This window comes from Carcharodon carcharias, chromosome 17, assembly GCF_017639515.1.
Source record: "Carcharodon carcharias isolate sCarCar2 chromosome 17, sCarCar2.pri, whole genome shotgun sequence".
NCBI classification, from domain to species: Eukaryota; Metazoa; Chordata; class Chondrichthyes; order Lamniformes; family Lamnidae; genus Carcharodon; species Carcharodon carcharias.
In genome coordinates, this window is record NC_054483.1 from 36,147,097 (window position 1) to 36,174,273 (window position 27,177).

At 42.0% G+C, this 27,177-nt stretch overlaps 1 protein-coding gene across 3 annotated transcripts in view; it reads left to right on the forward strand.

The window, feature by feature from the left end:
• ccar1 (cell division cycle and apoptosis regulator 1) overlaps positions 1-26,673 on the forward strand; it is a 125,633-nt gene extending 98,960 nt beyond the window's left edge. For 2 of the 3 annotated variants that reach the window (XM_041209769.1, XM_041209770.1), the window contains exons 18-25: positions 9,537-9,782; positions 10,489-10,627; positions 13,395-13,483; positions 16,975-17,115; positions 19,070-19,190; positions 21,732-21,917; positions 24,579-24,790; positions 26,317-26,673. In XM_041209769.1, coding sequence (XP_041065703.1) covers positions 9,537-9,782; positions 10,489-10,627; positions 13,395-13,483; positions 16,975-17,115; positions 19,070-19,190; positions 21,732-21,917; positions 24,579-24,790; positions 26,317-26,373 — 1,191 coding nt within the window. In that variant the 3' untranslated portion in view covers positions 26,374-26,673. The remainder of the gene's footprint in view (positions 1-9,536; positions 9,783-10,488; positions 10,628-13,394; positions 13,484-16,974; positions 17,116-19,069; positions 19,191-21,731; positions 21,918-24,578; positions 24,791-26,316) is intronic. The other variant, XM_041209771.1, reaches the window with a different exon arrangement.
• Positions 26,674-27,177: the final 504 nt, after the last annotated feature.

Sequence of the window (27,177 nt, forward strand, 5' to 3'; positions counted from 1 at the left end):
ATGCTGTTGAATGTTAACAGGGGGTGATTAGATTCTCTCTTGTTAGAGATGGTCATTGCTTGGCACGTGTAGTATGAATGTTACTTAGCATTTGTCGGCCCAAGCCTAATGTTGTCCAGGCCTTTCTGCATGCAGACAGGGACTGCTTCAGTATTTAAGGTGGTGTGAATGGTACTGAACACAGTGAATATTCCCACTTCTGACTTTATGATGGAGGGGAAATCACTGATGAAGCAGCAGAAGATGGCTGGACCTAGGACACTACCCTGAGGAACTCCTGCAGCAAATGGGCTGAAATGATAGGTCTCCAAAACTGCAACCGTCTTCCTTTCTGCTAGGTATGACTCCCATTGACTTCAATTTTACTAGTGCTCTTGAATACCATGCTCAGTCAAATACTGCCTAGATGTTAAGGCAATCTCACACTCTCACCTGGAATTCAGCTCTTTTTTCCATGTTTGGACTAAGGCTGTAATGAGGTCTGGAGTCAAATGACCCTTGCAGAGCCCAAACTGAACCTAAACTCGGTGAGCAGGTTGATGCTTGTTTGTGCTGCCTAATAGCACTACTGACAACACCTAGCATCTCTTTGCCGATGATCGCAAGTAGACTGATTGGGCGGTAATTGGCTGCATTGGATTTGTCCTGCTTTTTATGGACAGACATACCTGGGCGATTTCCCAGTTAGTCAAACAGATGGCAGTGTTGTAACTCCAGTGAAACTGCTTTCTCAAGACGAGGCTGGTTCTGGAGCTCAAATCTTCAGCACAGCAACCATGATGTTGCTGGGGCCCATAGCCTTTGTTGTACCCACTGCAGTCAAATCATATTTGATATCATGTGGAGCAAATGGCTAAAGACTGGCCTCTGTATGGTACTGGGAACCTCAGGAGAAGGCTCAAGTATATCATTCACTCAGCATTTATAGCTAAAGATGTTTGCAAGTACTTCAGCCTTGTTTTTTGGACTCATGCTGGGCTCCCCCATCATTGAGGATGGGGATGTTTGTGGAGCCCAATCTTCAAGTTAGTTGTTTAGTTGTCTGTCACCATTCATGATTAGGGCTGCAGAGCTTTGATCTCATCCATTCGTTGTGGGATATCTTAGCTTTGTCTGTTGAAAGCTGCTGTCGCTGTTTAGAATGCATGTAGTCCTGTACTGCAGCTTCAACAAGTTAAAATAACTCTGCAGCTTCTGGCATTCTCTCCTCCACTTCTCATTGAACCAGAGTTGATCCCTTGGGTTGATGGTAGTTTAAGAGTGGGGAATATGCCAGGCCATGAGGTTACATATTGTGTTTGAATGCAATTCTACTGCTGATAGCCCACAACGCCTCCTGGAGGCCCAATTTTGAGTTGCTTGATTTGTTCTTAATCACTGGTTGGTAGTGCCATACCACACAATGTGGGGACGAAGACAGGACCACATACAGTGGTCACTCCTACCAACACTGTCATGAATAGATGCATCTGTGACAGGCAGATTGAGGACAAGGTCAAGTAGGTTTTCTCCTCCTGTTGATTATCTCACCACCTGCCCCAGGTCCAGTCTAGCAGCTGTGTCCTTCAGGACTCTGCCAGCTCAGTAGTGATGACCATGCCACTCTTGGTGATGGGCATTGAAGTCCCACTCCCAGAGTACATTATGTCCCCTTGCTACCCTGAGTCCCACTTCCAAGTGATGCTCAACATGGAGGAGTACTGATTGTTCAGCCGAGGAAAGATGGGAGGTGTTAACAGCAGGAGTTTTCTGTGCCAGTGTTCGATCTGATACCATGAGACTTCTTGCAGTCTGGAGTCAATGTTGAGGACTACCAGGGCCATTCCCTCAGGAGTGTATACCACTGTGTCGCCACCTCTATTGAGACTGTCCTGCTGGTGGGACAGGACATACCCAGGGATGGTGATGGTGGTATCTGGGATATTATCTGTAAGGTATGATTCCCTGAGGATGACTATGTCAAGCTGTTGCTTGACTAGTCTGTGAGACAGCTCTCCCAATTTTGGCACTAGCCCCCAGGGGTTAGTCAGGAGGACTTTGTAGGGTAAACTGGGCTGGGTGTGCCATTGTTGACCTGCCTTGGACGAAGCTGAGTCATTGTCCAGTTTTATTTTTATTCTTATTTGTGGCCGTTTGGTACAACCTAGTGGTTTGCTAGGCATTTTATTTATTTTTTATTTGTTCATGGGATGTGGGCGTAGCTGGCTAGGCCAGCATTTATTACCATTGAGAAGATGGTGGTGAGCTGCCTCCTTGAACCGCTGCAGTCCATGTGCTGTAGTACACCCACAGTGCTGTTAGGAAGGGAGTTCCAGGGTTTTGACCCAGCGACAGTGAAGGAATGGCAATATATTTCCAAGTCAGAATGGTGAGTGGCTTGGACGGGAATTTGTGTTCCCATATATCTGCTGCCCTTGTCTTTCAGGTAATAGATGTCACGGGTTTGGAAGGAGCTGTTAAAGGAGCCTTGGTGTGTTCCTGCGGTGTAACTTGTAGCTAGTACACACTGCTGCTACCGTGCGCCACTGGTGGAGGGAGAAAATGTTTGTGGATGGGTTGTCAATCAAGCGGGTTGCTTTGTCCTGGATGGTGTTGAGCTTCTAGAGTGTTGTTGGAGGTGCAATCATCCAGGCAAGTGGGGAATATTCCATCGCACTCCTGACTTATGCCTTGTAGATGGTGGACAGACTTTGGGGAGTCAGGAGGTGAGTTACTCTCTGCAGAATTCCCTGCCTTTGACCTGCTCTTGTAGCCACAGTATTTATATGGCTAGCCCAGTTCAGTTTCTGGTCAATGGTAACCCCAGGATGTTGAAAGTGGGGAATTCAGCAATGGTAATGCCATTGAATCTCAAGGGGAGATGGTGAGACTCTGTCTTGTTGGAGATGCTCATTGCCTGGTACTTGTGTGGCACGAATGTTTCTTGCCACTTGTCAGCCCAAGCCTGGATATTGTCCAGGTCTTGCTGCATTTGGACATGGACTGTTTCAGTACCTGAGGAGTCACGAATGGTGCTGAACATTGTGCAATCATCAGTGAACATCCCCACTTCTGACCTTGTGATGGAAGGAAGGTCATTGATGAAGCAGCTGCTGATGGTTGGGCCTCAGGCACTACCCTGAGGAATTCCTGCAGTGAAGTCCTGGGACTGAGATGACTGACCTCCAACAACCACAACCATCTTCCTTTGTGCTAGGTAGGACTCCAACCAGTGGAGAGTTCCCCCTCCCACCTCCGATTCCCATTGACTTCAGTTTTCCTCAGGCTCCTTGATGCCACACTTTCAAATGCTGCCTTAATGTCAAGGGCAGTCATTCTCACCCCATCTCTTGAGCTCAGCTCTTTTGTCCATGTTTGAACCAATGTTGTAATAAGGTGAGGAGCTGAGTGACCCTGGCGGATCCCAAACTGGGCGTCAGTGAGCAGGTTATTGCTAAACAAGTGCCACTTGGACATACTTTTGATGGCCCCTTCCATCACTTGCTGATGATCAAGAGTAGACTGATGGGACTGGTACGCCGGGTTGGATTTGTCCTGCCTTTTATGGACAGGATATACCTGGGCAATTTTCTACATAGCCGGATGGATGCCAAGTGTTGTAACTGTACTGGAAATGCTTGGCTAGGAGCGTGGCAAGTTCTGGAGCACAAGTCTTCAGTACTATTGCCGGAATATTGTCAGGGCCCATAGCCTTTGCAGTATCCAGTGCCTTCAGCTGTTTCTTGATATCAAGTGGAGTGAGTCGAATTGACTGAAGACTGGCATCCGTGATGCTGGGCACATCCGGAGGAGGCTGAGATGAATCATCCACTCGACACTTCTGGCTGAAGATTGTAGCAAATGCTTAAGCCTTTTCATTTGCACTGATGTGCTGGGCTCCCCCATCATTGAGGCTGGGGATGTTTGTGGAGCCTCCTCCTCCAGTGAGGTGAATTGTCCACCACCATTCGTGACTGGATATGCAGGACTGCAGAGCTTAGATCTGATCTGTTGATTGTGGAATCGCTTAGCTCTGTCTATCACATGCTGCTTCCACTGCTTGGCACGCAAGTAGTCCTGTATTGTAGCTGCACCAAGCTGACACCTCATTTTTAGGTATGCCTGGTGGTGCTCCTAGCATGCCCTCCTATACTCTTCATTAAACCAGGGTTGGTTCCCCTGGCTTGATGGTAATGGTAGAGTGGGGGGCGGGGGTGATATGCCAGGCCATGAGGTTACAGATTGTGTTCGAGTACAATTCTGCTGCTGCTGATGGCCCATAGTGCTTCATGGATGCCCAGTCTTGAGTTGCTAGATCCGTTCAAAATCTATCCCATTTAGCATGGTGCAGTACCACACAATACAATAGAGGGTATCCTCAGTGTGTAGATGGGACTTTGTCTCCATAAGGACTGTGTGGTGATCACTCCTACTGATACTGCCATGGACAGATGGATCTGCAGTAGACAGATTGGTGAGGATGAGGTCAAGTATGTTTTTCCCTAGTGTTGGTTCCCTCACCACCTGCTGCACACTCAGTTTAGCAGCTATGTCCTTTAGGACTTGGCCAGCTTGGTCAGTAATGGTACTACCGAGCCACTCTTGTTGATGGACGTTGAAATCCCCCACCCAGAATATATTCTGTGCCCTTACCACTTGGAGGGAGCACTGAGTATGGCGTTCAACATGGAGGTGCACCGATTCATCAACTGACGGGGGCGGTACTTGGCAATCAGGAGGAGATTTCCTTGCTCATGTATGACGCGACTTCATGGGGTCCAGAGTCGATGTTGACGACTCCCAGGGCAACTCCCTTCTGTCTGTATACCACTGTGTTGCCATCTCTGAGATGGTGATGGTGGTGTCTGAGACATTATCTGTCAGGTATGATTCTGTGAGGGTGACTATGTCAGGATGTTGTTTGGCTAGTATGTGAGACGCTGTCCCAATTTTGGCACTAGCCCACAAGTATTAGCAGGAGGACTTGGCAGGGTGAACAGGGCTGAGTTTGCCAGATGGTCCGTCTGGTTTCATTGGTTTTAGACCTCGTATAATTGAGTGGCTTGCTAGACCATTTCAGAGGGCATTTAAGAGTTGACCACATTGCTGCGGGTCTGGAGTCACATATGGGCCAGACCAGATAAGGACGGCAGATTTCTTTCCCTGAAGGACATTAGTAAACTTAGATAGGTTTTTACAACAATCAACAATGGTTTCATGGTCACTATTACTGAGACTGGCTTTTAATTCCACCAGCTGCCTTGTGAGATTTGAACCTCTGTCCCCAGAGTATTAGCCTGGGCACCTGGATTATGAGTCCAGTTACATTACTACTAAGCCACTGCCTCCTTCAGGGAACAGTTAAGGGGCAACCACATTGAGAACATGAATAGGTGCAGGAGGAAGCCACTTGACCCCTCAAGCCTATTCCACCATTCAATAATATCATAGTTGAGGTTCTGTATGTTAGCATGGGTAGAAGATTAGCTAACTAATAGAAGACAGAGAGTTGGGTTAAGGGGGGCATTTTCAGGATGGCAACCTGTAACTAGTGGAGTGCCGCAGGGTTCAGTGTTGAGGTCTCAAATATTTACAATATATATTAATGCCTTGGATGAAGGAAGTGAATGTGCTATTGCCAAGTTAGCAGATGACACAAAAATAGGTGGGAAGGCATATCTTGAGGATGACACAAGGAGTCCACAGAGGGATATAGAGAGGTTAAGTGAGTGGGCAAAAAACTTGGCAGATGGAATGTAATGTGGGAAAATGTGAGATTATGCTCTTTGGCAGGAAAAGTAGAGGAGCTGAATATTATTTAAATGGAGAAAGACTGCAGAAAGCTGCAGCACAGAGGAATTTGGGAGCATGAATCACAAAAAGCTAGCATCTAAGTTCAGCAGGTAATAGGGAAGGCAAATAGAATGCTGGCCTTTATTTCAAAGGGAGTGGAGTATAAAAATAGGGAAATCTTGCTAAAACTATAGAAGGCACTAGTTAGACCATACCTTGAATACTGTGAACAGGTGTGGTCCCCTTAGCTAAGCAAAGATATACTGGCATTGGAGGCGCTCCAGAGAAGGTTCACTAGGTTGATCCCGGGTATGGAATTGTTTTCTTAGGAGGAGAGGTTGAGTAGGCTGGGCCGGTACTCATTGGAGTTTAGAAGAATGAGGGGCGACCTTATTGAAACATAGAAGATTCTAGGGGGATTTGGCAAGGTAGATACTGAGAGGTTGTTACCCCCTGTGGGAGAGTCTAGGATCAGAGGGCATAATCTCAGAGTAAGGGGTCACTCATTTAAAACAGAGATAAGGAGGAATTTCTTCTCTGAGGGTAGTTAAATCTGTGGAATTCTTTACTGCAGAGGCTTGAATAAGCTGGGTCATTCAAGGCGGAGATAGAGAGATTTTTAATCAGTTAGGGAATCAAGGGTTATAGAGAAAAGGCAGGGAGGTGGAATTGAGGATTATTACATTAGCCATGATCTGACTGAATGACGGAGTGGACTCGATGGGCCGAATGGCCTACTTCTGCTCCTACGCCTTATGATCTTGTGGTCTGATCTGATTATGGCCTTAACTCCATTTTTGTGCCTGCCCCAAATAACCCTTGACTCACTTGAGGATCAAAAATCTGTCTAACTCGGCTTTGGATATATTCAATGATCCAGCTGCTCGGTTGGGTGGAGAATTCCCAAGGCTGATAACCATCTGAGAGCGGAAATTTCTTTTTACCTTTGTCGTAAATGGGAGACCCCATGTTTTGAAACTATGCGCCTAGTTCTGCATGTCCCCACAAGGGCCACAACCTTTCAGCACCTACCCTGTCAAGCCCCCTCAGAATCTTTTATGTTTCAATAAGATCATTTCTCATTCTTCTAAATTCCAATGCGTATAGGCCCAACCTGCTCAACCTTTCTTCAAAAGGCATCCCTGAAACAAATCTAATGAACCATTCTGAACTACCTCCAATGCAAATATGTCCCTCCTTAAGTAAAGAGACCAAAATTATACAATACTCTAGATTACTCACCAATGTCTTGTACAGTTGTAGCGAGACTTGCCTATTTTTGTACTGCATCCCCTTTGCAATAAGGCCAACATTCCATTTGCCTCCTAATTACTTGATGTATCTGCTTGCTAACTTTTTGTGACTCGTACAAGGATACCCAGATGCCTCTGTACTGTTGTATTCTGCAGTCCCTCTCCAAGTAAATAATGTTCTGCTTTTTTATTCTTTCTGCCAAAGTGGAAAATTTCACATTATACCCCACCTGCCAAATTTTTGCCCACTCACTTAACCCATCTACATTGTTGAGTATTGCTGAAAAAAGAGACATTTTTTGTTGAACCTTTTCGTCTTGCACTCATCAGGACAATTTGCAAGAAAATGCTGATGTCTTGGGAAATGGCATACTTGTACTGTATGAGAAATCAGTGCTGATTGGTTGGCAAGTGGACTCTGATTAGTAGAGGTATTGCCATGGAGAATGCTCCAGTTGTTGGTGACTGGCAGTTAACTGCCAAGCATTGTTTGAAATTTAAACCAGGATGCTTGACTCCGATTGGTCAAGACATTGCCCTGGGAATGAACCAGCTGTCACTTATTTGTTTTGTTGAAACAGACGCAACATGTTCTTTCTGTCTGAAAGGAACAGGGCCCTATGTATGTAGCTTCCAGTACATGTAAATGCGCCACACTGTGAGCCCAATTGATAATAAATTTGTTGTCAGCATAATTTTTAGGACACTGAGGATTATTTAGCAAAAGTTGTTCAATCGCGGAATCACATCTAATGTTGGACACTGTATTTTGAGTTTTGCAAGTAAGGGCTGGTTGGGTACGATCTCTACCCTGCCCATTGCAAACAGCGGCCTGGACATACTGTTTGATGTGATCCGCCAGCCTTTGGGACATACGGCCTACATACCTAGCATCACACTGGCAGTGAAGTTCATACACCACATTACTTGCGTGTGATAGGCCGAGCATTTTTTTGGCTTGTTGGCAGCATCGTTGTAGTGATGAATATCACTTGTTGCTACTGCATAGTAGCAGTGTGAAACAACCAGCTTCACCTCTTGCTCAAATTTTTGACATTGGCATTTTCTTACTAATTGTCCTGATGAGTGCAAGGTGAAAAGTTTTGACAAAATATGTCTCTCTTTTTCAGCAATACTCAAGTCCTGTGCTACCAAATGCCTATCTACATACCTTTGCATACTATCTTTTTCCTCCTTAACTTGCTTTCATACCTATCTTTGGTCAGCAAATTTGGCTGCAATACAGTCAGTCCCTTTACAGAATTGTTACAGTGCCAGGAGGTGGCCATTTGGCCCATTGTGTCTGCACCAAATTGCTTCAAGTGAGCAGTTCCCTTAGTACCTTTCTCATGCCTTCTCCCTGTAATCCTGCATATTCATCCTTTTCATATAAGTCCACTTTGTTTTTGAATGCTTCATCCAAGTCATTGACTTGGATCATGAACATTGGAGGCCGCAGCACTGATTGCTCTGGCACCCTAGTTACAGTTTGCCAACCCAAAAGTGACACGGTTGTCCCAACCCTGTTTCCAGTTAGCCAGTTCTCTATCCATGATTCTGCTTGATTTTCATCTGATTTTCTAAATATCCTGCTACTACTAATAATATATTCCAGCATTTTCCCAATGACAGACATTAGGATAACCGGCTTATAGTTTCCTGCTTTCAGTTCATCCCTTTCTTTTGCCCCTTGATTTTTTACTATTGAGATGCTTTTTGTTTTTTATCGTGAAAGCAGATACAAAACACTTGTTTGAACTCTTTGCTGTTTCCTTGTTTCCCATTTTTAATTTGCTGTCTGATCCTCTAAGGGACAGCGTTTAGCTACTCTCTTCCCTTTTATATAGCTGTAAATGCTCTTATTGTCTGTTTTTATATTTCTTGCTGGTTTACACTTCTATTCTAATTTCCCCTTTATTCTTTTTATTCACCTTTTGCTGTTTCCTAAAAAAAAAATTCCCCATCTTCTGGTCTATCACTAATCTTGGCAGTTTTGTACACCTTTTCTTCGAATTTTATACCACCCTTCTCTTTTTTAGTTATCCCCGCATGGTGCATGTTTCGCTTGGAGTCTTGCTTTAATTCTCAATGGAATATATTACCATGGGGTCTGTCCTCACAGGATTTCCTTCCATGTAGGAATATCCTGTAAGACATTCAAGAAACAGATGGAGCTCTATGACAGTCTGGTTGTTTTATGGTTGCCATTACTAGTTTTGTATTCCAGATTTATTTAATTAACTGAATTTATAAATGCTGTAATGAGCATTTGAGCTCCTCTTCATCAGCATAGGCCTCTGGATTACTGGTCCAGTAACAAAACCGCTATGATACCATACCCACGTATACATACGTGGCTGTTCCAGCAGGAGTATCTGAATAATCAGTCTTCGGAACTCGGATTGATTCCATTCCTTGTACTGGAAGGACACGGAGGCCAATTTTAGAGCTCTTGCTGTGATTCCTGATGTCAATGTAATGAATTTCTTCCTGGCACTGTTTTACTTGTAGGTCTCCCTGTTTGCTGAACTCTTCAATGAAATGTTACAGAGGGACTTTGGTTATCGGATATATAAAGCACTGGTCACTCTCCCAGATAAAGACGATAAAAGGGAAAAAGACAAGAAAGACCGTAAAGAAGAGAAAAAAGAAAGAGAGAAAAAAGAAGAAAAAGATGAAGAGAGTAATGAGCCAAAAACCAAAAGGAGAAAATCAGGAGATGAAAGAGATAAAAAAGAAGAAAGGGATGGACGAAAGGTACTGTGTTTTATAGGCTCTGTGTTGAAAACATAATCAGTTGAATGAGTACCTTTGTGTTTCTGTTAAATAAGGTTTGAATTCAGTTACTTAAGAATTAAAGTGCTATTTATACCATCAGGACTTGTGTACAGTGATGGTATTACCTAGTATGGAAGGGTGGATTGAGGATTTGATCAGGCTTGGTGGTGGCCGAAAAAAAACTTGTCAATACTCAGTACCTAACCTCACCTGAAGAATGAGCATACACGTCAAAAACACGAGTCAAGCCTATGTTGCCGAGACACCAGTGGGCTGCCCCTGTCCCTGTAGGTGGCATTTCCATTCTCACCAGACTAATCCCATCTGCCTATATTCCCCTTCCATCAGCAATCATCCAGCTCCTACTTGACTTTTGTAATTGATTGACGGGGCAGTCCACATTCTGATAACTGGGTTGCGAAAATGATCCTTTTATTTGCCCATTTGTCTATCTGGTGTAGTGTGTTCTCATAGTTTCTCATTCTCAATGTTCTCAGCAGTAGGTTTGGTTTGTGTTCACCTTGACTATTCCTTTTATCATCTAACCTGTGTTCCTTGATTGATAGCCGTAACATACATTCTATATACAGGTGATTTATGTTAAATGTGGTTAAGTTCAATAACTGGAAAAGTAATTCACTTAATGGTGTAAAACTAAACAAAGCATTTTAATGAACCTTTGCAGAAAGAAGAAAAAGACAAGGATGAGAAAAGTTTAAGAAAAAGGGATGACTCTAAGGAGGATGAGGAAATGGAAGATGGCACAAACCAGGACGATTATGATCCTTTGGATGTAGAAGATGCTGAGGACGAAGATGAAGAAGGTAAAAGTTTTAGGAATGCTGGTGGATCTGTTGGTATTACACGTGGCTTTAGAAGCTGAAGGATGAGGAGGTGGGGAATCAGACAGGGATCCTGCTCCTGATGACTGCTCCATTACCTCTGCAGTGCACGTGAGGACAGTTGAGCTCAGTTGTGATGTATTTGATTCTATAATGTTAGTAAATAAAATAGTAGTGCACAGTGTGATGAGATTTACCCATCATAAAATGTTGATGTAATATTGGCAAAAAAAAATCTCAAAGATTGAGAAAACAAGGTTAATACAATTGGTGTGTGGCTATGTAAAATTTTATCTGTGGCTTTACACAAAAAGTCAGAAAATATACTAGTCTGATGTGTGACAGGAATATAGATATACAAATCTATGTAACATGTTTCCTGTTTCACTTCTGTTACTCACTTTTGGCAAACTCTGACATAACTTCATTCGTTTAAAATCAGTCATTATGGCAACTGATGAAAACAAAGTAGACCAATCAAATTGCTTTATCCTTCAAATGTATATTGCAGTCATTTTATTCTCAAACTCAAATATCCTGCACTCAATGTCTCAAAATAGAGACCTAAAAATTATTTTTTACACAAATGTAGCAAACTTTGCAGATAAGTTACTTTCCTTATTTTCATTATATTTTTGAGCCTCAGCCTATCTGACAACAATATCTCCTTCTCTGCACGGATCAATGTGGCTAATCCCTGGCTTCCAAACCCCTCCCTCATTGCATACAATCATACCACATTTTTCCCATGTATTTTTTTTATTCATTCATGGGATGTGGGCTTTGCTGGCTAGGCCAGCATTTATTGCCCACCCTAATTGCCCTTGAGAAGGTGGTGGTGAGCTGCCTTCTTGAACCACTGCAGCCCATGTGGTGTAGGTACACCCACAGTGCTGTTAGGAAGAGAGTTCCAGGATTTTGACCTGGCGACAGTGAAGGAACGGAGATATATTTCCAAATTATGATGGTGAGTGGCTTGGAGGGGATCTTCCAGGTGGTGGTGCTCCCGTGTGTCTGCTGACCTTGTTCTTCTAGATGGTAGTGGTCGTGGGTTTGGAAGGTGTTGGTGAAGAACCCTTGGTGAATTGCTGCAGTGCATCTTATAGATGGTAGACACTTCTGCCACTGTGTGTCGGTGGTGGAGGGAGTAAATGTTTGTGGATGTGGTGCCAATCAAGCAGACTGCTTTGTCCTGGATGGTGTCAAGCTTGAGTGTTGTTAGAGCGGAACTCATCCAGGCAGGTGGGGAGCATTCCATCTCACTCCTGACTTGTGCCTTGTAGATGGTGGGCAGGCCTTGGGGAGTCAGGAGGTGAGTTACTCGCCACATAATTCCCAGCCTCAGACCTGATCTTGTAGCCACAGCATTTACATGGCTAGTCCAGTTCAGTTTCTGGTCAATGGTAACCCCCTAGGATGTTGATAGTGGGGGATTCAGTAATGGTAATGGTGTTGAACATCAAGGGGTGATTGTTGGATTCTCTCTTGTTGGAGATGGTCATTACCTTACACTTGTGTGGCGCGAATGTTATTTGCCACTTGTCAGCCCAAGCCTGATTATTGTCCAGATCTTGCTGCATTTGGACATGGACTGCTTCAGTATCTGAGGAGACACAAATGATGCTGAACATTGTGCAATCATCAGCGAGCATTCCCATTTCTGACCTTATGATAGAGGGAAGGCCATTGATGAAGCAGCTAAAGATGGTTGCGCTGAGGATACTACCCTGAGGAACTCCTGCAGAGATGTCCTGGGACTAAGATGATTGACCTCCACCAACCACAACCATCTTCCTTTCTGCTGGGTATGACTTCAACCAGCATTGCCCCAATGCCCCTCCCCAACCCCCCACCGATTTCCATGGACTTCAGTGATGCATCACTTAAATATTCCATTAATTCACGTCACATTGCACACACTCAACCACCAGTACTTCTAAAACAAAAACAAAACCAGAATTACCTGGAAAAACTCAGCTCTTTCTTGGACTCGAACTCAAGTTCTGTCGAAGGGTCATGAGGACTCGAAACGTCAACTCTTTTCTTCTCCGCCGATGCTGCCAGACCTGCTGAGTTTTTCCAGGTAATTCTGGTTTTGTTTTTGTTTTGGATTTCCAGCATCCGCAGTTTTTTTGTTTTTACACCAGTACTTCTAGTCTGCCATTGGTTTCTGCATTGATATTTTGTGGATATTACTTCAATCCTCTAAAGCCTCATCTTACCCTGTTTCTGAAAGCACCTTTCACCTGTCAGCCCTACAGCTCTGACCTTCTACGCATCCCTGCTGCTGCCTTCACGGTCACCTGGGCTCTCCTCTCTGGACCCCCCACACCCCGACCGTGTCTTTATTCCTCATTGCCTTTAAGGCTTCTTAAAACCCATCCTATCAACCAAGGTTTTTGTCAACCCTCCTTACATTTCACCCTGGCTCATAATTTTTCCTTTTTTGTTCACTCTGTGAAGCTCCTAGGGACATTTTTCTATGTAAAATGTAACGTGTTGTTGCTTCTGAACTGCAAACAAAAACTCACAAGTAATCTTCAAATTTCCTTGAGTAAAGAACAGCTCATCTCAATTTGATTATCATGTTAGCCTGCCTGCCTATAGTGCAGGGAGACCTTAAACATAGCTCCACCTTGACAGCTGAATAATGCATCATCCATTAAATGATATTTCACTCTTGTCAATATAATCCAATTTGCTATGAACAATTTCATTTGAGATATTTTATTTGATTTGCTCTCAACAGATAGAGATGAGGAAGAGAATGACAGAGATCGAAAGGATGACAGAGGGGAAGGAACAAGGAGATCCAGAGAAAACACTTCTAAAGAGAAGGTGCATACTCAGTTTGTAACTGCTGTCAGCAGACTTTTGATGAAATGGGATGTTGCATGCATGTTAATTTTTCTACACTTGGACTAAGAAATACGCTCCCCACCCCTGCCCAGGGCTATCACAAAATTTGACCATTCAAACTTGGCTTGTGTCTCGAGAAAGTATTTTGAACTCCTAATAGTAAGGTTTTGATGGGTGCATTTGTGCCACTAGTGGTCATGGTGATAGGAGAACCAATGGTGAATTGACAACTTTTGCAGATGAATTGAGAGTATTACACAAAACTTATACTGGTTTCAGTGTGTGTTACGGACAGTATTGAAAGAAAACTGAAACACCTGTTCCCTTCCTTTCCCTTACTGCCTGTGATCAGTGTGTTTTTGAAAAAGAGGATGTGTGTATTTCTTAACCCCTGAGTGTGAGGACAATTTGAGTAACCAGCAGCAAGCTTTTCATGGGTTTAAATAAATAAAGAGAATTATTTATTCACACATTCACACAAAAAATCTTAATGCTTTGTCACTCACCCACTCTCTTACACACATGCATTCTCTCAAATAAAATACAGTGAAAGAAAGTCGTGTACTTTTACAAGTTCTAAAGAAAAGGATAGTTCATAATTCAGTTGGTTGCTAATCTCGGAAAACACACACACCTAACGAAGTCGAGGTTTTTCACTTGTGTAGTTTGATGAATTCAATTGTTGAAGTCTGAGGGTTGCAGGATTTTCTTGAAGAGATAGACTTTCTGCAGATCACAGAGTTAGCTACCTGTAGTCTTGTTAATAGGTGGTCGGTTTGCTATATTGGTGGACTCGAAAAGGAACAGGCTTGGAGACCTTACGGAATCATGGTGTCCAGTTCTTAAGGCATCGGTGTTGCTGTCTTTGCTGCTGCTGCTGTTTCTGCCGTTGTTCAGTTGTCATGCAAACAGCACTTAAAGATTGAAATAGGCAGACCAATATGGCTGCCTTACTATGTCGTTTCTTACAGTTCCCCTTTCCAAATACAGTGCTGGGCTTGGGTTATTAAGCTACAACCTGTGCTTTCATTTGCAGACATGAATCCTGGGGGTTTGCAGCATTCACTGTCTTGTTTTCAGAACGACCCATTCAAGTCAGGAAATATCTTTCTGGATAGTTTCAGACCTCCAGTCTGGAATATGTCCTTTGGTCATTTTGAGATAGCGTGGCAGGTTTTGAATCCACAGACCGAGTCAGGTGACTCCCCGGTAGCCATCTTGTGCAGCCTATCATTGTCCGTTTTGAAAAGAAAATTCAGTGCTAGAAAATTCAACACTGAGTAGTTTATGTTTTAAAATTTATGAACATGACATGCCTTTACAGGGCATTACAGTTTGATTGTCCCAGTTGTGTGCTATATTACCAGCACACTGAACAGTCTCAGTGAAAATACAGGCTAAGGATTTGTTATGGCCAGAATCAGGAGAGAACTGAAACCCTTGTATCATTTCTCTTACTACCTGTAATCAGTGTGGTTTTACAAAGGAAAGTGTATGTGTCCTAGCCCCTTTGAATGTGTAGTCAGTTTGAATAACAGCAGCAAGCTTTTGTGGGTTTAAATAAAGAGGATTATTTATTCACATGTTTACCCCGAAAATTTAAATGCTATGTCAATCACTCAGCAATCTCTCATGTGCACACACATAAACACGCCTGAGCAAAAAAAAATCAAGTTAAAATAGTGTACTTTTACAAGTTTTAAACAAAAGATTAGCTCACAGTTCTCGTGTTTGGTTCGTTGGAGGAGAACAATCGTTGTGGGTCCTGTAAAGAACATAGTCATCTCTAGTCTTGAATTCAAGTTTAGATGAAGTCAAAAAGCTGGTGTCAGAAATTAGGATTAATTCGCTCAAAGAGATGAATGTTTAGATCCCAAAGTGGCTGTAGTTTTCATATCAGGATGTCCAATTTCTCTATAGGTGAACTTGGACTTAGGAATCAGGCTGGGAGGCATTTAAGATTTTACAGCCTCCTTTTCTTAGAGGCAAGGATGATGCTGTCTTTTAGTGCTGCTGTTCTGCAGCTTGAGGTTCTCCTCCGACTGTGCAGGTCTTTCTAGGTCTTCAGATAATAAACTTGTTATCCCAGGCTGGTTTTGGTCACATGACCAATACTAGTATTGTCCACCCAGAATGTTTCGAAGTCTGAAGCCATTACTCACAACAGGAGATAGATGGTGGCCTTTCGCATTGGCTTGTGGGTAACTGACCTCTTCAGCTCCGTTTTGTTGAAGTGTAAGCTTGGAGACATGGAGTCTGGCAGTCCATTGATTCTGAGTTTGGAATAAACTACAAACAATGGCAAGTATGACTTCCACTGAGGGTTACCATCTGGGCATGTCCATTCAAGCGGGAGGCCCCACCCACAGTTATTCAATCAGGAACTTGCTGGAGGTTTGAGGCAGAAATTGCCAAAAGTCATCTGACCCTGGCAACCATCTTAAGCAGTCTTGTCAGTGACCTTTTTTTTTAAATGAAAGACTATTCTGAGCAATTATATATGAACACAGTCCATGTTTGAAGTTATTAATAGGACATGCCTTCACTGGGTATGACAGGTGGGCAAAGATCTGGCAAATGGAGTATAATATGGGCAAATGTGAAATCGTTCATTTTGCCAGGAAGAATAAAAAAGAAGCATATTATCTAAATGGTGAGAGATCGCAGAGCCCTGAGATTCAGAGGGGTCTGGGTGTCCAAGTGCACGAGTCACAAAGGTTAGTATGCAGGTACAGCAAGTAATTAGGAAAGCTAATAGAATGTTATCATTTATTGTGAGGAGAATTGAATACAAAAGTAGGAAAGTTATGTTTCAGTTGTACAGGGCATTGGTGAGACCACATCCGGAGTATTGTGTTGAGCACTGGTCTCCTCGTTTAAAGAAAGATGTAAATACATTAGAAGCAGTTCAGAGCACTAGACCAATAGCAGGTATGGGTGGGTTGTCTTATGAGGAAAGGTTTGATAGGTTAGGCTTGTATACACTGGAATTTAGAAGAGTAAGAGGTGACTTAATTGAAACCTTTAAGGTCCTGAGGGGTCTTGACAGGATGGATGTGGATAGGATCTTTCCTCTTGTGGGAGAATCTAGAATTAGGAGTCACTTTTTAAAAATAAAGGATTGCTCATTTAAGACAGATGAGGAGAAGTTTTTTTCTCTGAGGATTGAGAGTCTTTGGGGACTCTCTTCCTCAAAAAGCAATGGAAATAGAGTCTTTGAATATTTTTAAGGCAGAGCTAGATAGATTGTTGATTAAGAAAGGGATGAAACACTACCGGGAGTAAGGCAGGAATGTGGGGTTGAGGTTACATTCGGATCAGCCATGATCTTATTGAATGGCGGAGCAGGTTCAAGGGGCTGAGTGGCCCTAATTCGTACATTGGTATGTAGGACAAAACTAAGCACATTTTCTAGGCTAAAATCACTGATCACCTATAAAATCTGACTGCACTTGTCTTTACTCTTTAAGGAAAAGAAACAGCTATTCACACACAACAAGGATCTTCTTCTCGCCTTTGTTTATTTTGATCAAAGTTATTGTGGTTTTCTGCTTGAGAAAGATCTTGAAGAAATCATCTACACTCTCGGACTTCATCTTTCACGTGCACAGGTACAATACCTCTTCTGTTTATTATACACAATTGAGTTTACAGTATTGTTACGATCCAGTTAGGGACTATTAACATTTAAAAAGAAATTGGAGCCCTAGAATTACATCACAAGATTTTACTTTTTTTAAACAGAACAAACTTTATTGAATGTAAAAGACTTAAACGAAAGAAGTGCCATTAATGTAACAATGTGGTTTATGACTCCCAATGTTATGCACTGCGGTTTACTTCTTACTTCCCCCAAGAATTCTCTAAGTTACATCAATCTTAAGTTATTTAATTCTGTCGGAAGTATTAGCAGGAAGTATAAGTGTACTACAGTCCTCTGGAGAATTCTCTTCAGCTCCAGCTATTCTCAGAGGTAAAACTTTCATTTACCGTCTTTTGACTGTGGATGCCTCAGTCACTTGTTCTGGTTACTTTTCAATACTTCCAAGCTAATTCAGCTGATTATTTTACTTTACAATAAGACTCTGTGAGGCTCATTGTAGATTCTCTCACTAGCTTCAAATTAGGCAATTTTCCAACTTCTGTTCTCTCACAAGATTCAAACTGAGATTAAGCCTCACCCACCTTCTATGCAGTCATTGATGAAGTTAGTATTTTACTCTGCTTACTGTACAGGTCTATCTAACTATCATTTAATTTGGCTATCTGCTCTCAATGAGCTGCAAACTGCGTCAAGTCCAACTTTCTCTCCCAGCACACAGTCAGATAAATTAAAACCAGAGAACCTTCTTAAACTCCACGCACCTCAATGATGACCTAGCCTGCTAGGGGCTGTCCTCAAACTGACCTTTAAATTAACTATCCCTCATATACAATTTCTTCTTTGATCTGATGAAGTAAATGGGTTTTGCAATCTTTCAGGGTTCACTGAATGCTTTTAAACTAATTTAGCTCCAAGCCGTAAAACAAAAACATCTCTTTAAGCTGCATTTGTTTGCAAGCGCTGCAGACATTGAGTTTCCAACTCTCCAGCAGGATAAGCCCAACTGCTGTTTGATAGCTCTATCTCTTCCAGTCGGACTGTACTAAACAAACCTGGCTCACCTTTAAAACCGCTGTTTCTTTAGGTGACCTGGCAATCTTTAAAGCCCAGCATTTTAATTACCTTGCCATTTGTAGCCATTAACCTCTTAAGACAACATGGCCCCAACATTTTAAGTATAATAACCTCCAAGCTTGCTTTCATTGCATTTATCCTATTTTCTGCAGTTAAACTTTTAATTCTTAAAATTGCAAGTTATATTTTAAAAGACATGAACCGTGAACTAGATATTTGCAACAGTATCACAGTCTGGGATATGTCCAAATGATGTAGCACTTTGCACCACTAACATAGTCCACAATAAAGTAAAATGAAAATGAGTCATGAATAAACTGTACGCAAATTCAGAGCCAAACAGCCTGGCAGAACCCAAATCCCAAATAGTTCCCTGGGAGAAATTTCATCCTTTGTTGAAATATTTAGTCACAAATTATTGTACCTCTGGACTAGGAAAAGAAAAAAATTGGGGCTCCTATTTCTGCTGTCCAATAACTGTGGTTCTGATCAGTAATTTTACACTCCCTCGATGTCTGCATTGGTGAAGTCGATATCTAGCTCAGTCTGAAAAATTGGAAGATTCCCTTGTCCAAGTCTTTCCTGGGTTAGCTGATCACAGCTGGGGCAATGTTTGGTTCCTGTCCTTGAGCTGGAGAGGGCAAATTCAACCACTCCTAATTGCAGTGCAGTGATTTGTGCTGTGCTGATATAGCATGATGCCTCCCATAGATGAATTGCCTGAGTACATTCCCTATCTAGGTTCATATCTGACCAATAGTAACACGTGAGGTAGTGACGAACTACCAGTGGAACAACTGAGCAAGAATCAAGACCTTCAAAAGTAGGGAAGGGAATAATTAGCAGTTTTCCTGTAGTAATCATGTGTTTTTTATTTTTATTTGCAGGTTAAGAAGTTAATCAGTAAAGTGGTGCTGCGAGATTCTTGCCTGTACAGGAAGCTAACCGATGGCTCAAAAGATGAAGCAAAAGTGCCAGACAGTGAGGTGGAATCTGATAATTTGTTGGGTAATGCACCTTCTCTAACTGTTCCAGGCTCTAACAGTTGTGAAACTCTTTCAAAAGTCTAATCTTCTCAAGATATTTTTCCTTATGTTCTAAGTAAGAGCCTGTTCCTACAGACAAGCTATAAACTTAAGCTTGATTTCGTGCCTGTAGTAATGTGGGAATTGTGTTCCCTGGATGAACGGGTCCGATTTATTGTTTCTGAGCGTGTAGCTAGGATTTCCAGTGCATGCCCACGCTACATCAGATAGCTAATAACATTCATACCAGACAACTTCTGTAACAGATGAGAGGACTCAACAGTTCACTCCTGAATGGAGTAATTCACAGAAATTAGCACTAGCTGCTGGTTTATCAGTCACTACAGTTTGAAAGATTAAAACAATCAGTTGAATTCCTTTAAATGGCATTCTTTGCAACTTTGAAAAATCAAATAGATCAACACTTCTCAAAAGGAGTAGCTGCCAGTACCTATATGGTTCCAGTCTTTCTTGGAATTTCTTTGGTATCTTGCCCACTGAGTTGCATTTTACCTCTTGACCTGTTATCATTAGTTCAAAACCATGAAGTTATCCAATTCTGATGTCCATAAAACCAGTCTCCCTGAATCAATCAGAGAGTTAGGACTTTGACCAATCAACTTCATAATGTATACATTAAGGCATGTTGGGTGTCTGGCAAGTGCTAGCTATATTGAAGCTAACACAATCAAAAAATATTGAGGCTTAGTAACCCAGAGGTACATGCTAATTGTATGTAACACTTGGTTCTGCTCAGTTTTGTGTTTTCAGAGACATGTTATCAGTGCTGTTGGCTGATATATTTCATGCAGATCCAAAGCATTGAAGTCATATATTTGCAGAAATGGTTTAGGGATTGGTCTCTTTGCTTTTTGAAAGCTCTTGTTTTTAAACTAAGAAGTACAGGATAAAGACAGCCCATAAGCTACCTCCAGAATGACTCAATTTTTGCTACACTGCTTACTTCCTTCACTCTCTTTCTACAGTCTACAGGCTTTTAAACCCCAAGAAAGGTAACAGCTAATAATTCCTTTGTTTTTCTTCGATGTCTTGCACTATGGGTATTGAGCTTCAATCTTAGTTTCCAAGTTGAAGTACAATAATAAATTTCAGCCTGGAATTCACCAATATTGTTTGTTTAGTGTGATTTTAAAACTTCATTTAGAGCTAATTTAAAATAACAAAAGCCACTACATATATATATATACTTTTACCTGGGTGGGAATATTGGAGAACATGGTCCATCTCTCTTGTCTCAGTCGTTCTTATGCTACTCTTTCTTTCTCTCCAGTTTGTTTCTGCTTCCTTTTGTCTAATAGCTTTTTCTGTTTCTGTCTTGTGATTGTGTCTATCTTCTGATTGTCTGCTTTTCTTCCCTGCTGTTGGGTAGGCAGGATAGGAGACAGTGGTGGAGAAGGGAGGTGCTGAGTGCTATGGGTCACAGAGTGAGGAGCAAATATAGGGCAGAGATCAGAAAGAACTCCTTGAAGTAGATGATTGTTGGGATGGTGGTCTAGACGCAATGGTCTTTATCCCAACCGATCCTTGGTGTATTATCTGACTGACTGTACTGGGCGAGCTAGTATGTGCATGAGGTTGAACAATATTAGAATGGTCCACAACATCAAGAAGAGGAGTGAGGGGGATTTTAGTGTCTACATCATTACACTCATTAGTACTTAGCCAGCCAAATTACCTGGTCACACCCTTCTGGGTGAAGGATTAGGTGAATCTAAGGAGATATTTAAGAGTTGTGAGCACCCAGTGTTACCCCAGGAATCAAGGATCGGTAGCAGCCTTTGTGCTTCTGCCCCCAGTGGAAAAAGGCAGAACGCATCCACTTGTAGAGTTTAAAATATAAAATGAAAATATTTTGCAGTGTGGGCAAGAATAGCAAGCAAGTTTGACACAGTAATCTGTACTAGAAAAATAGGTGAGGAAGTGGGCCAGAGTAGGTTCTGTTTCTAGTAGTTATCCTGAGCTGGAGAAATTCATTTTGTTTCTAACTTCCACTCCTTCATGCACATGAATCATCTCTGATTCTTCCCTTGCTCTACTTTTCTACCTTCATTCTGGGGATAGACTGTCCACTAATATACACTATGAGCCCACAACTACCTCCAAATACTTCTTCCCACCTTGCTTTCTCTAAGAACACATCCCTTCTCCCAATTTCCCCGTCTCCCTCACATCTGTTCTGACAATGACTAGGAGTAAAGCTCCTTCAACATTCTCCAATTAACCACTCCAAGGACATGTGCAACACAGGTTAGAGACAAAGTAAAGCTCTTTCTACACTACCCCAAAAACACTCCCAGGGCAACACCGAGTAAAGCCCCCTCTACACTGTCCTCATCAAACACTCCCTGGACATGTACATCACTGGGTTAGACACTGAGTAAAGCTCTCTCTACACTGTCCCAAGTTCATTTTCCATAAAAGTAGTGATTTTTGTTCCATTGTTATTGGCTAAATTTGAACCCAGATCCCAGAGATGACATGCTTCTTTATGCATTTATTGTAGGAAACAAACTCTTGTTGCCTAGTTTAACAGTGAAACCAGAATCCAGCGACGGGGCAGAAAGTAGCAATCTAATCGTTTATAATGGAGCGATGGTGGACGTGGGGAGTTTGCTGCAAAAGTTACAAAAAAGTGAAAAGACTCGGGCGGAAATGGAGTTGAAAGTACAGGCACTGGAGGGCAAGATGGGTAAGAAAATGGGTGTGTGTGATTGTGGGTATACATGAATAGCAAACAAGCAATGCTACTACAGAGAAAGGTGGGAACTTGATTTGTTAAGATAGTTGATTATGTATGTGATCAGCCTAAAGATGCACAATTTCTTCACCCTGCAGGTGAGCCCCAGCAGCTCCCTGTGACCCCAGTTTTCTTCCCTTGTAAAGATGCTGACTCTTGGGGTACAGTTCCTCGAGGGCTGACAGGTTTCCATCATGTCACCCAAGTGGACATCGTTTAAACATTATAGACAGTGAGTGCCAGTAGGCAGTTAATTGTAGAGGACACAATTCTATCTCATCTTCATTCAATGTCCACACAAGACAGCAGTCAGGATCCCTGAATGATTTTGATACCTTTCCAATGTGAGCTAGTACAAATTTTATATACAGCTGATTTCCCCCACCTCAGTCTCATTGGATTGCATTACCCAGCAAAGAGCTTATGGTGAATCGAACCGATAGACCTTTCTGGAAATTGTTTGGCTCAGTACTTAGCCAAGTCATGTGCAAAGCTTGGACCTACCTGGCTTGTGTCAAACCCAAACCAAATGGGAATTGAACCTAAGAAATTCAATAATAAAGAAATTGTATAAATACTTGAAAAGGAAAAATTTGTGGGGGTTTGCAGGGAAAAGAGCAGGAGAGTGAACTATATCTTCCAAAGACTGGGCATGAGCACGATGGGCCAAATGAACATCTTCTGTGCTGCATGATTCTATGAATAATAAAAAATATTCTAACTATCCCACGCACCGTTTAATCCACAAAAAAACTTAAAATTAAATGATAATCATTTAATTTTATAAATCCTTTTTTCTTCACAGAAAGATGCTTCTCTGGGACTTGCATCTTGAGTTTTGCTTCAGTCCGAGCTTTGGGAGCTGGGGAATTTCAGCCACTGTAGTCTAGTTATGAGAGAGAATTAGATGCAATATGGGAACTCCATTTACCTGCATGTATAACTAACTACACCTATACCGTGCTTTCGTGCTGTGGTAATATCAGTCACAAGCAAGCATCAAAAGAACATACAAATCTAATAACCCAATTCTTCCTATTTATTAAAAATCCTAGCAAGCATGTTGTTTAAAATAAGCCTTTGTGTTGGTGAGGAGGTTAATATCTATACTGGTGCTGAAGATGTGATGTTTATGAAGTGCTTTAATTATCAGCTCAGAATTGATAAATGGCCAACTGGCTTTTGGAGATGTCCAGAAGGAGGCGTTGCGTAGTGGTATTGTCGCTGGACTGTTAATGCTCCAGGGACTCGGGTTCGAATCCAGCCAAGGCAGATGGTGGAATTTGAATTCAATAAAAATCTGCAATGAGAGAAGTCTAATGATGAAACCATTGTCAATTGTCATAAAAACCCATCTGGTTCACTAATGCCCTTTTGGGAAGGAAATCTGCTGTCCTTACCTGGTCTGTCCTACATGTGACTCCTGACCCACACCAGCAATGTACTCTTAAATGCACTCTGAACAAGGGTTATTAGGGATGGACAATAAAATGCTGGCCTAGCCAGCCACACCCATGCCCAATGAGCGAATAAAAAAAATTGTTATGACAACTGTATGGGGCTAATCTCTCGTAGGATAGATAGAAAAGCAAAGAAATCATTTTAAATGTTTATGGAACTGTGAACAGTTCTGTTATGTTATGAAAAGGATATAAAAGCGCTGGTGAAACCACAAAACAAGTTTATCAGAATGATACCAGAACTGAAGTGACCTTTCAGGAAAGACTGAACAGGCTGTGGCTCTTTTCTCCAGCAGCAAAATGACTGAGGGATGATAGAGGGCATGTCGACATAGAGAGGATGTTTCCACTTGTGGGCAAGACTTGGACAAGGGGCGATGACAAACTTGTCACTAGTAAATCCAATAGTTAATTCAGGGGAAATTTCTTTACCCAGAGTTAGAATGTGGAACTCACTACCACATGGAGCAGGAGATGCTTTTAAGGGGAATTTAGATAAACACACAGAGAAAAGAATAGAAGGCAGCTTACCACCACCTTCTCACAGGCAACTAGAGATGGGCATCAAATATTGGTCCAGCCAGCGAAGCCCACATCCTGCGAATGAATAAAGAAAAATTGAGAAAATTAAGAGGCTCATGTGGAGCATAAACACCAACATAGACCAGTTGGGCCAAATGGTCTGTTAATGTGCTGTAAGTACTGTGTAACTATGTAAACAGTTTCAGAAAGATACAAATCTACTGCAGAGAGGTAGGGGAGAAAAAGATACTTCATATAATTGTGGAAGAAAGGAATTGGGGAGGGAAGAATAAACAAGCTGTTGAAGTCCTTAAATGTGCTAATCCATCATAGGAGGTGGAAGAAAAAAAAATAACAAATAACCGAGAATAAGGGGCTTAGAGAGAGGAAAAATCAGTCTTTCTTGCAACTTAAACAAGTTACATAAAGTGCTAATGATATATAATTTCTGGACGCTTCATTACGGCGTGTTAACGTTTTTACCTTGTCTGTCATTTGATGTGCAGTTGTTTAAAGTGATATGCAAGCTAGGATTGTGTATAAACTGTCTGGATAACACTTGGATCCTAGACTATCAGTGAGTAAATCCAAGGGAAAATCTACCAGTTCACCATATTTTTGCTTTATATAGAAGACCGAACAAAGCAGATATCCAACCTGGAGACTACGAGCAAAAGTCTGTCATTGGAGCTAAAAGAAAGTAAGAAAACCCTGACACGTGCTGAGGAGAACTTGAAGGTTTATGAGGAGGCGAAGCTACGCTTGGAACAACAGCTGACTAACACCAGCAAGAAACTATCATCAGTTATGGAGGAAATTCACAATGTCCTTAAACAGGTAAAGGTAAATATTTCACCAACTCTTCCTCCTCCTTCTTCACAAGGCACTGTCACATTTTGGAGTAGAAAAGAACAAACTTGCATTCATACAGGACCTTTCATGTCTTCAGGATGTCTCAAAGTGTTTCATCAAGTACTTTTGAAGTGTAGTTGCAATTGGGTAAATTGGCAGCTAATTTGTACACCACAAACTCCCACAAACAACACATAAAGGGAATAGGCTGGCGCCCCTTTCTCAAGCGAAGAGAAGAGTCGGGTGACCTGATGGAAAGTTTGTAAAATCACAAAAGTGACTGGGTAGATGTAGAAACGATGTTTCCATTTGTGGGTAAGACCAGAAAATAAAGACCTTTACAGCAAGGTGGTCAGTACAAAATCCAGTAGGGAGCTCGGGGAAACTGTTTTTACCCCGACAGTGATTAGAATGTGGAACTATCATCAAGAATGGTTCAGTCGAATGGGATCAATGCATTTAAGAAGAACCAATTTAAGCACATGGGAAGAAAGGAATAGAAGGATATGTTGATAAGGTGGGAGGAACATCCTCTGGAGCATTAATGCTGTCATAGACCTGTTGGGCCACATGGCATGCTTCTTTGCTGTACATGTTATGTGGTGAGATAAACGTGTTTTGTGACGTTGAGTGATGAATGTTAGTCAAGAAACTGGGAGAACCTCTCTGCTCCTTGAGAAATGCCTTAATTTCTTGTATGCACTGCTGCATTGGCAGTGTGGCTCTCCCTAGGTTCTGCCCTTCCAAAAGTGTAACCTTTCCCCCTCCTCGGTCAGCTTGCTTTAGTCGCACTGTTGAGGGAATCAGAGCTTATGGATTCATGATTCACTCGGAGACTTGACTATGGATATGGGCTGGTCAGGCAGTGCTGTACTGAAGGAATGCTGTGTTGTCTTTAAGATGAGATATTAAAGTAAGGAATCATCTGCTTGTTTCAGCAGTTCATATGGATGTAGAGAATCCAAAGGCACCATTCAGAGAAGAGTACACAAGTCTTCCTTATGTCCTGCATCTCACAGTGTTCACACAGATACAGGCACATTCATGTGGATGCACATGTGCATGTGGGTTCAAGCAGACACACGCATGCATAGATGCATGTAACACATGTGAACACAGACGTGGACACTTTTTAAATTTGTTAATGGATGTGGGCATTGCTGGCTTGGCCAGCATTTATTGCCCATCCCTAATTGCCCTTGAGAACATGCACATAAGGGGTGTGGACATGGGCAAGGTCACGCACAATTCCAGCAGGAGTCACATGGAAGAGCTGTGGCTGATATTTCGGGCACTGAGTCCTGTTGTTTTGTTAGGGCTTGACTGAGCGCATCAGACTTAGTGCAGATCACACTGGAACATTGGCTCTGCACACCTCAGTGCTTCAGTCACAATCGTGGCAGGAGCAACTAACCTCTGTACTTTCACTTCTTCTCATGTTTCATCCATGTGACCTTTCATGTTTGGTTTAATTTGTCACTGATTTATTATATTCCTTTAACTTTGATTTAAAACAGGGTGAAATCTCATGTGAAGACCAGGGGAAGTCCAGGGAAAATGGAACGCCTGCATGATGTGTGATTTGGGACTCCCAGGGTAGTCAACCATATTGTTATATAATTATTTCAGTGAGTTGCAGCTGACCAAAGCACTGCATGTGTCATGGATTTTTGTAGTTTAAGAATGTGTTTGTAGAACAAAAGATGTACAAAGTTCTGAATAACCGTGAACTGTTTAGAACAAAAAAAAAACAAAAGTGGACTTCCTAGCTGCTTGAAACATTGGTAGTTATGCAACTGAAGCTACTTTTGCATTGCAAAATGTTTTTAGAGAAACATTAACTTTTTATGTTAATAAAAGTATAAGAAACCATATGTACGAGCTGATTGTTCACATTTTAATCTGTCAATCTGACTGGCTGAGCTTATCAGTCTCAAACTCTAGACTCCCATTTATATCAAACTGATTCAAAACTGCACAATTGGGTCCATTATATTAATTATCCCAGTGAGTGATTTTGGAAATTATACTGATGGTGTAAACAGCTTAGATATAAAGTATAGTTCTTCTATACTACCCTAGCAAACACTTCTGGAGCAGATACAACTGACATAAGAAATAGGATCTGAAGTACACCATTTTGTCCTTCAAACCTGCTCCACCGTTGGACGATTTCATGGCTGTTCTTCTATTTCAACTCCATTTTCGCACACTGTACCCATATCCCTTAATTCCCAAAAATCGATCGACCCGTCTTGAATGTACTTAACAACTGGGCATCGACAACTCTCCGGAGTAGAGAATTCCAAAGATTTACAACCCTGAGTGAAGAATTTTCTCATCTCAGCCAAAATGGCCGACCGCTTATCCTGAGGCTG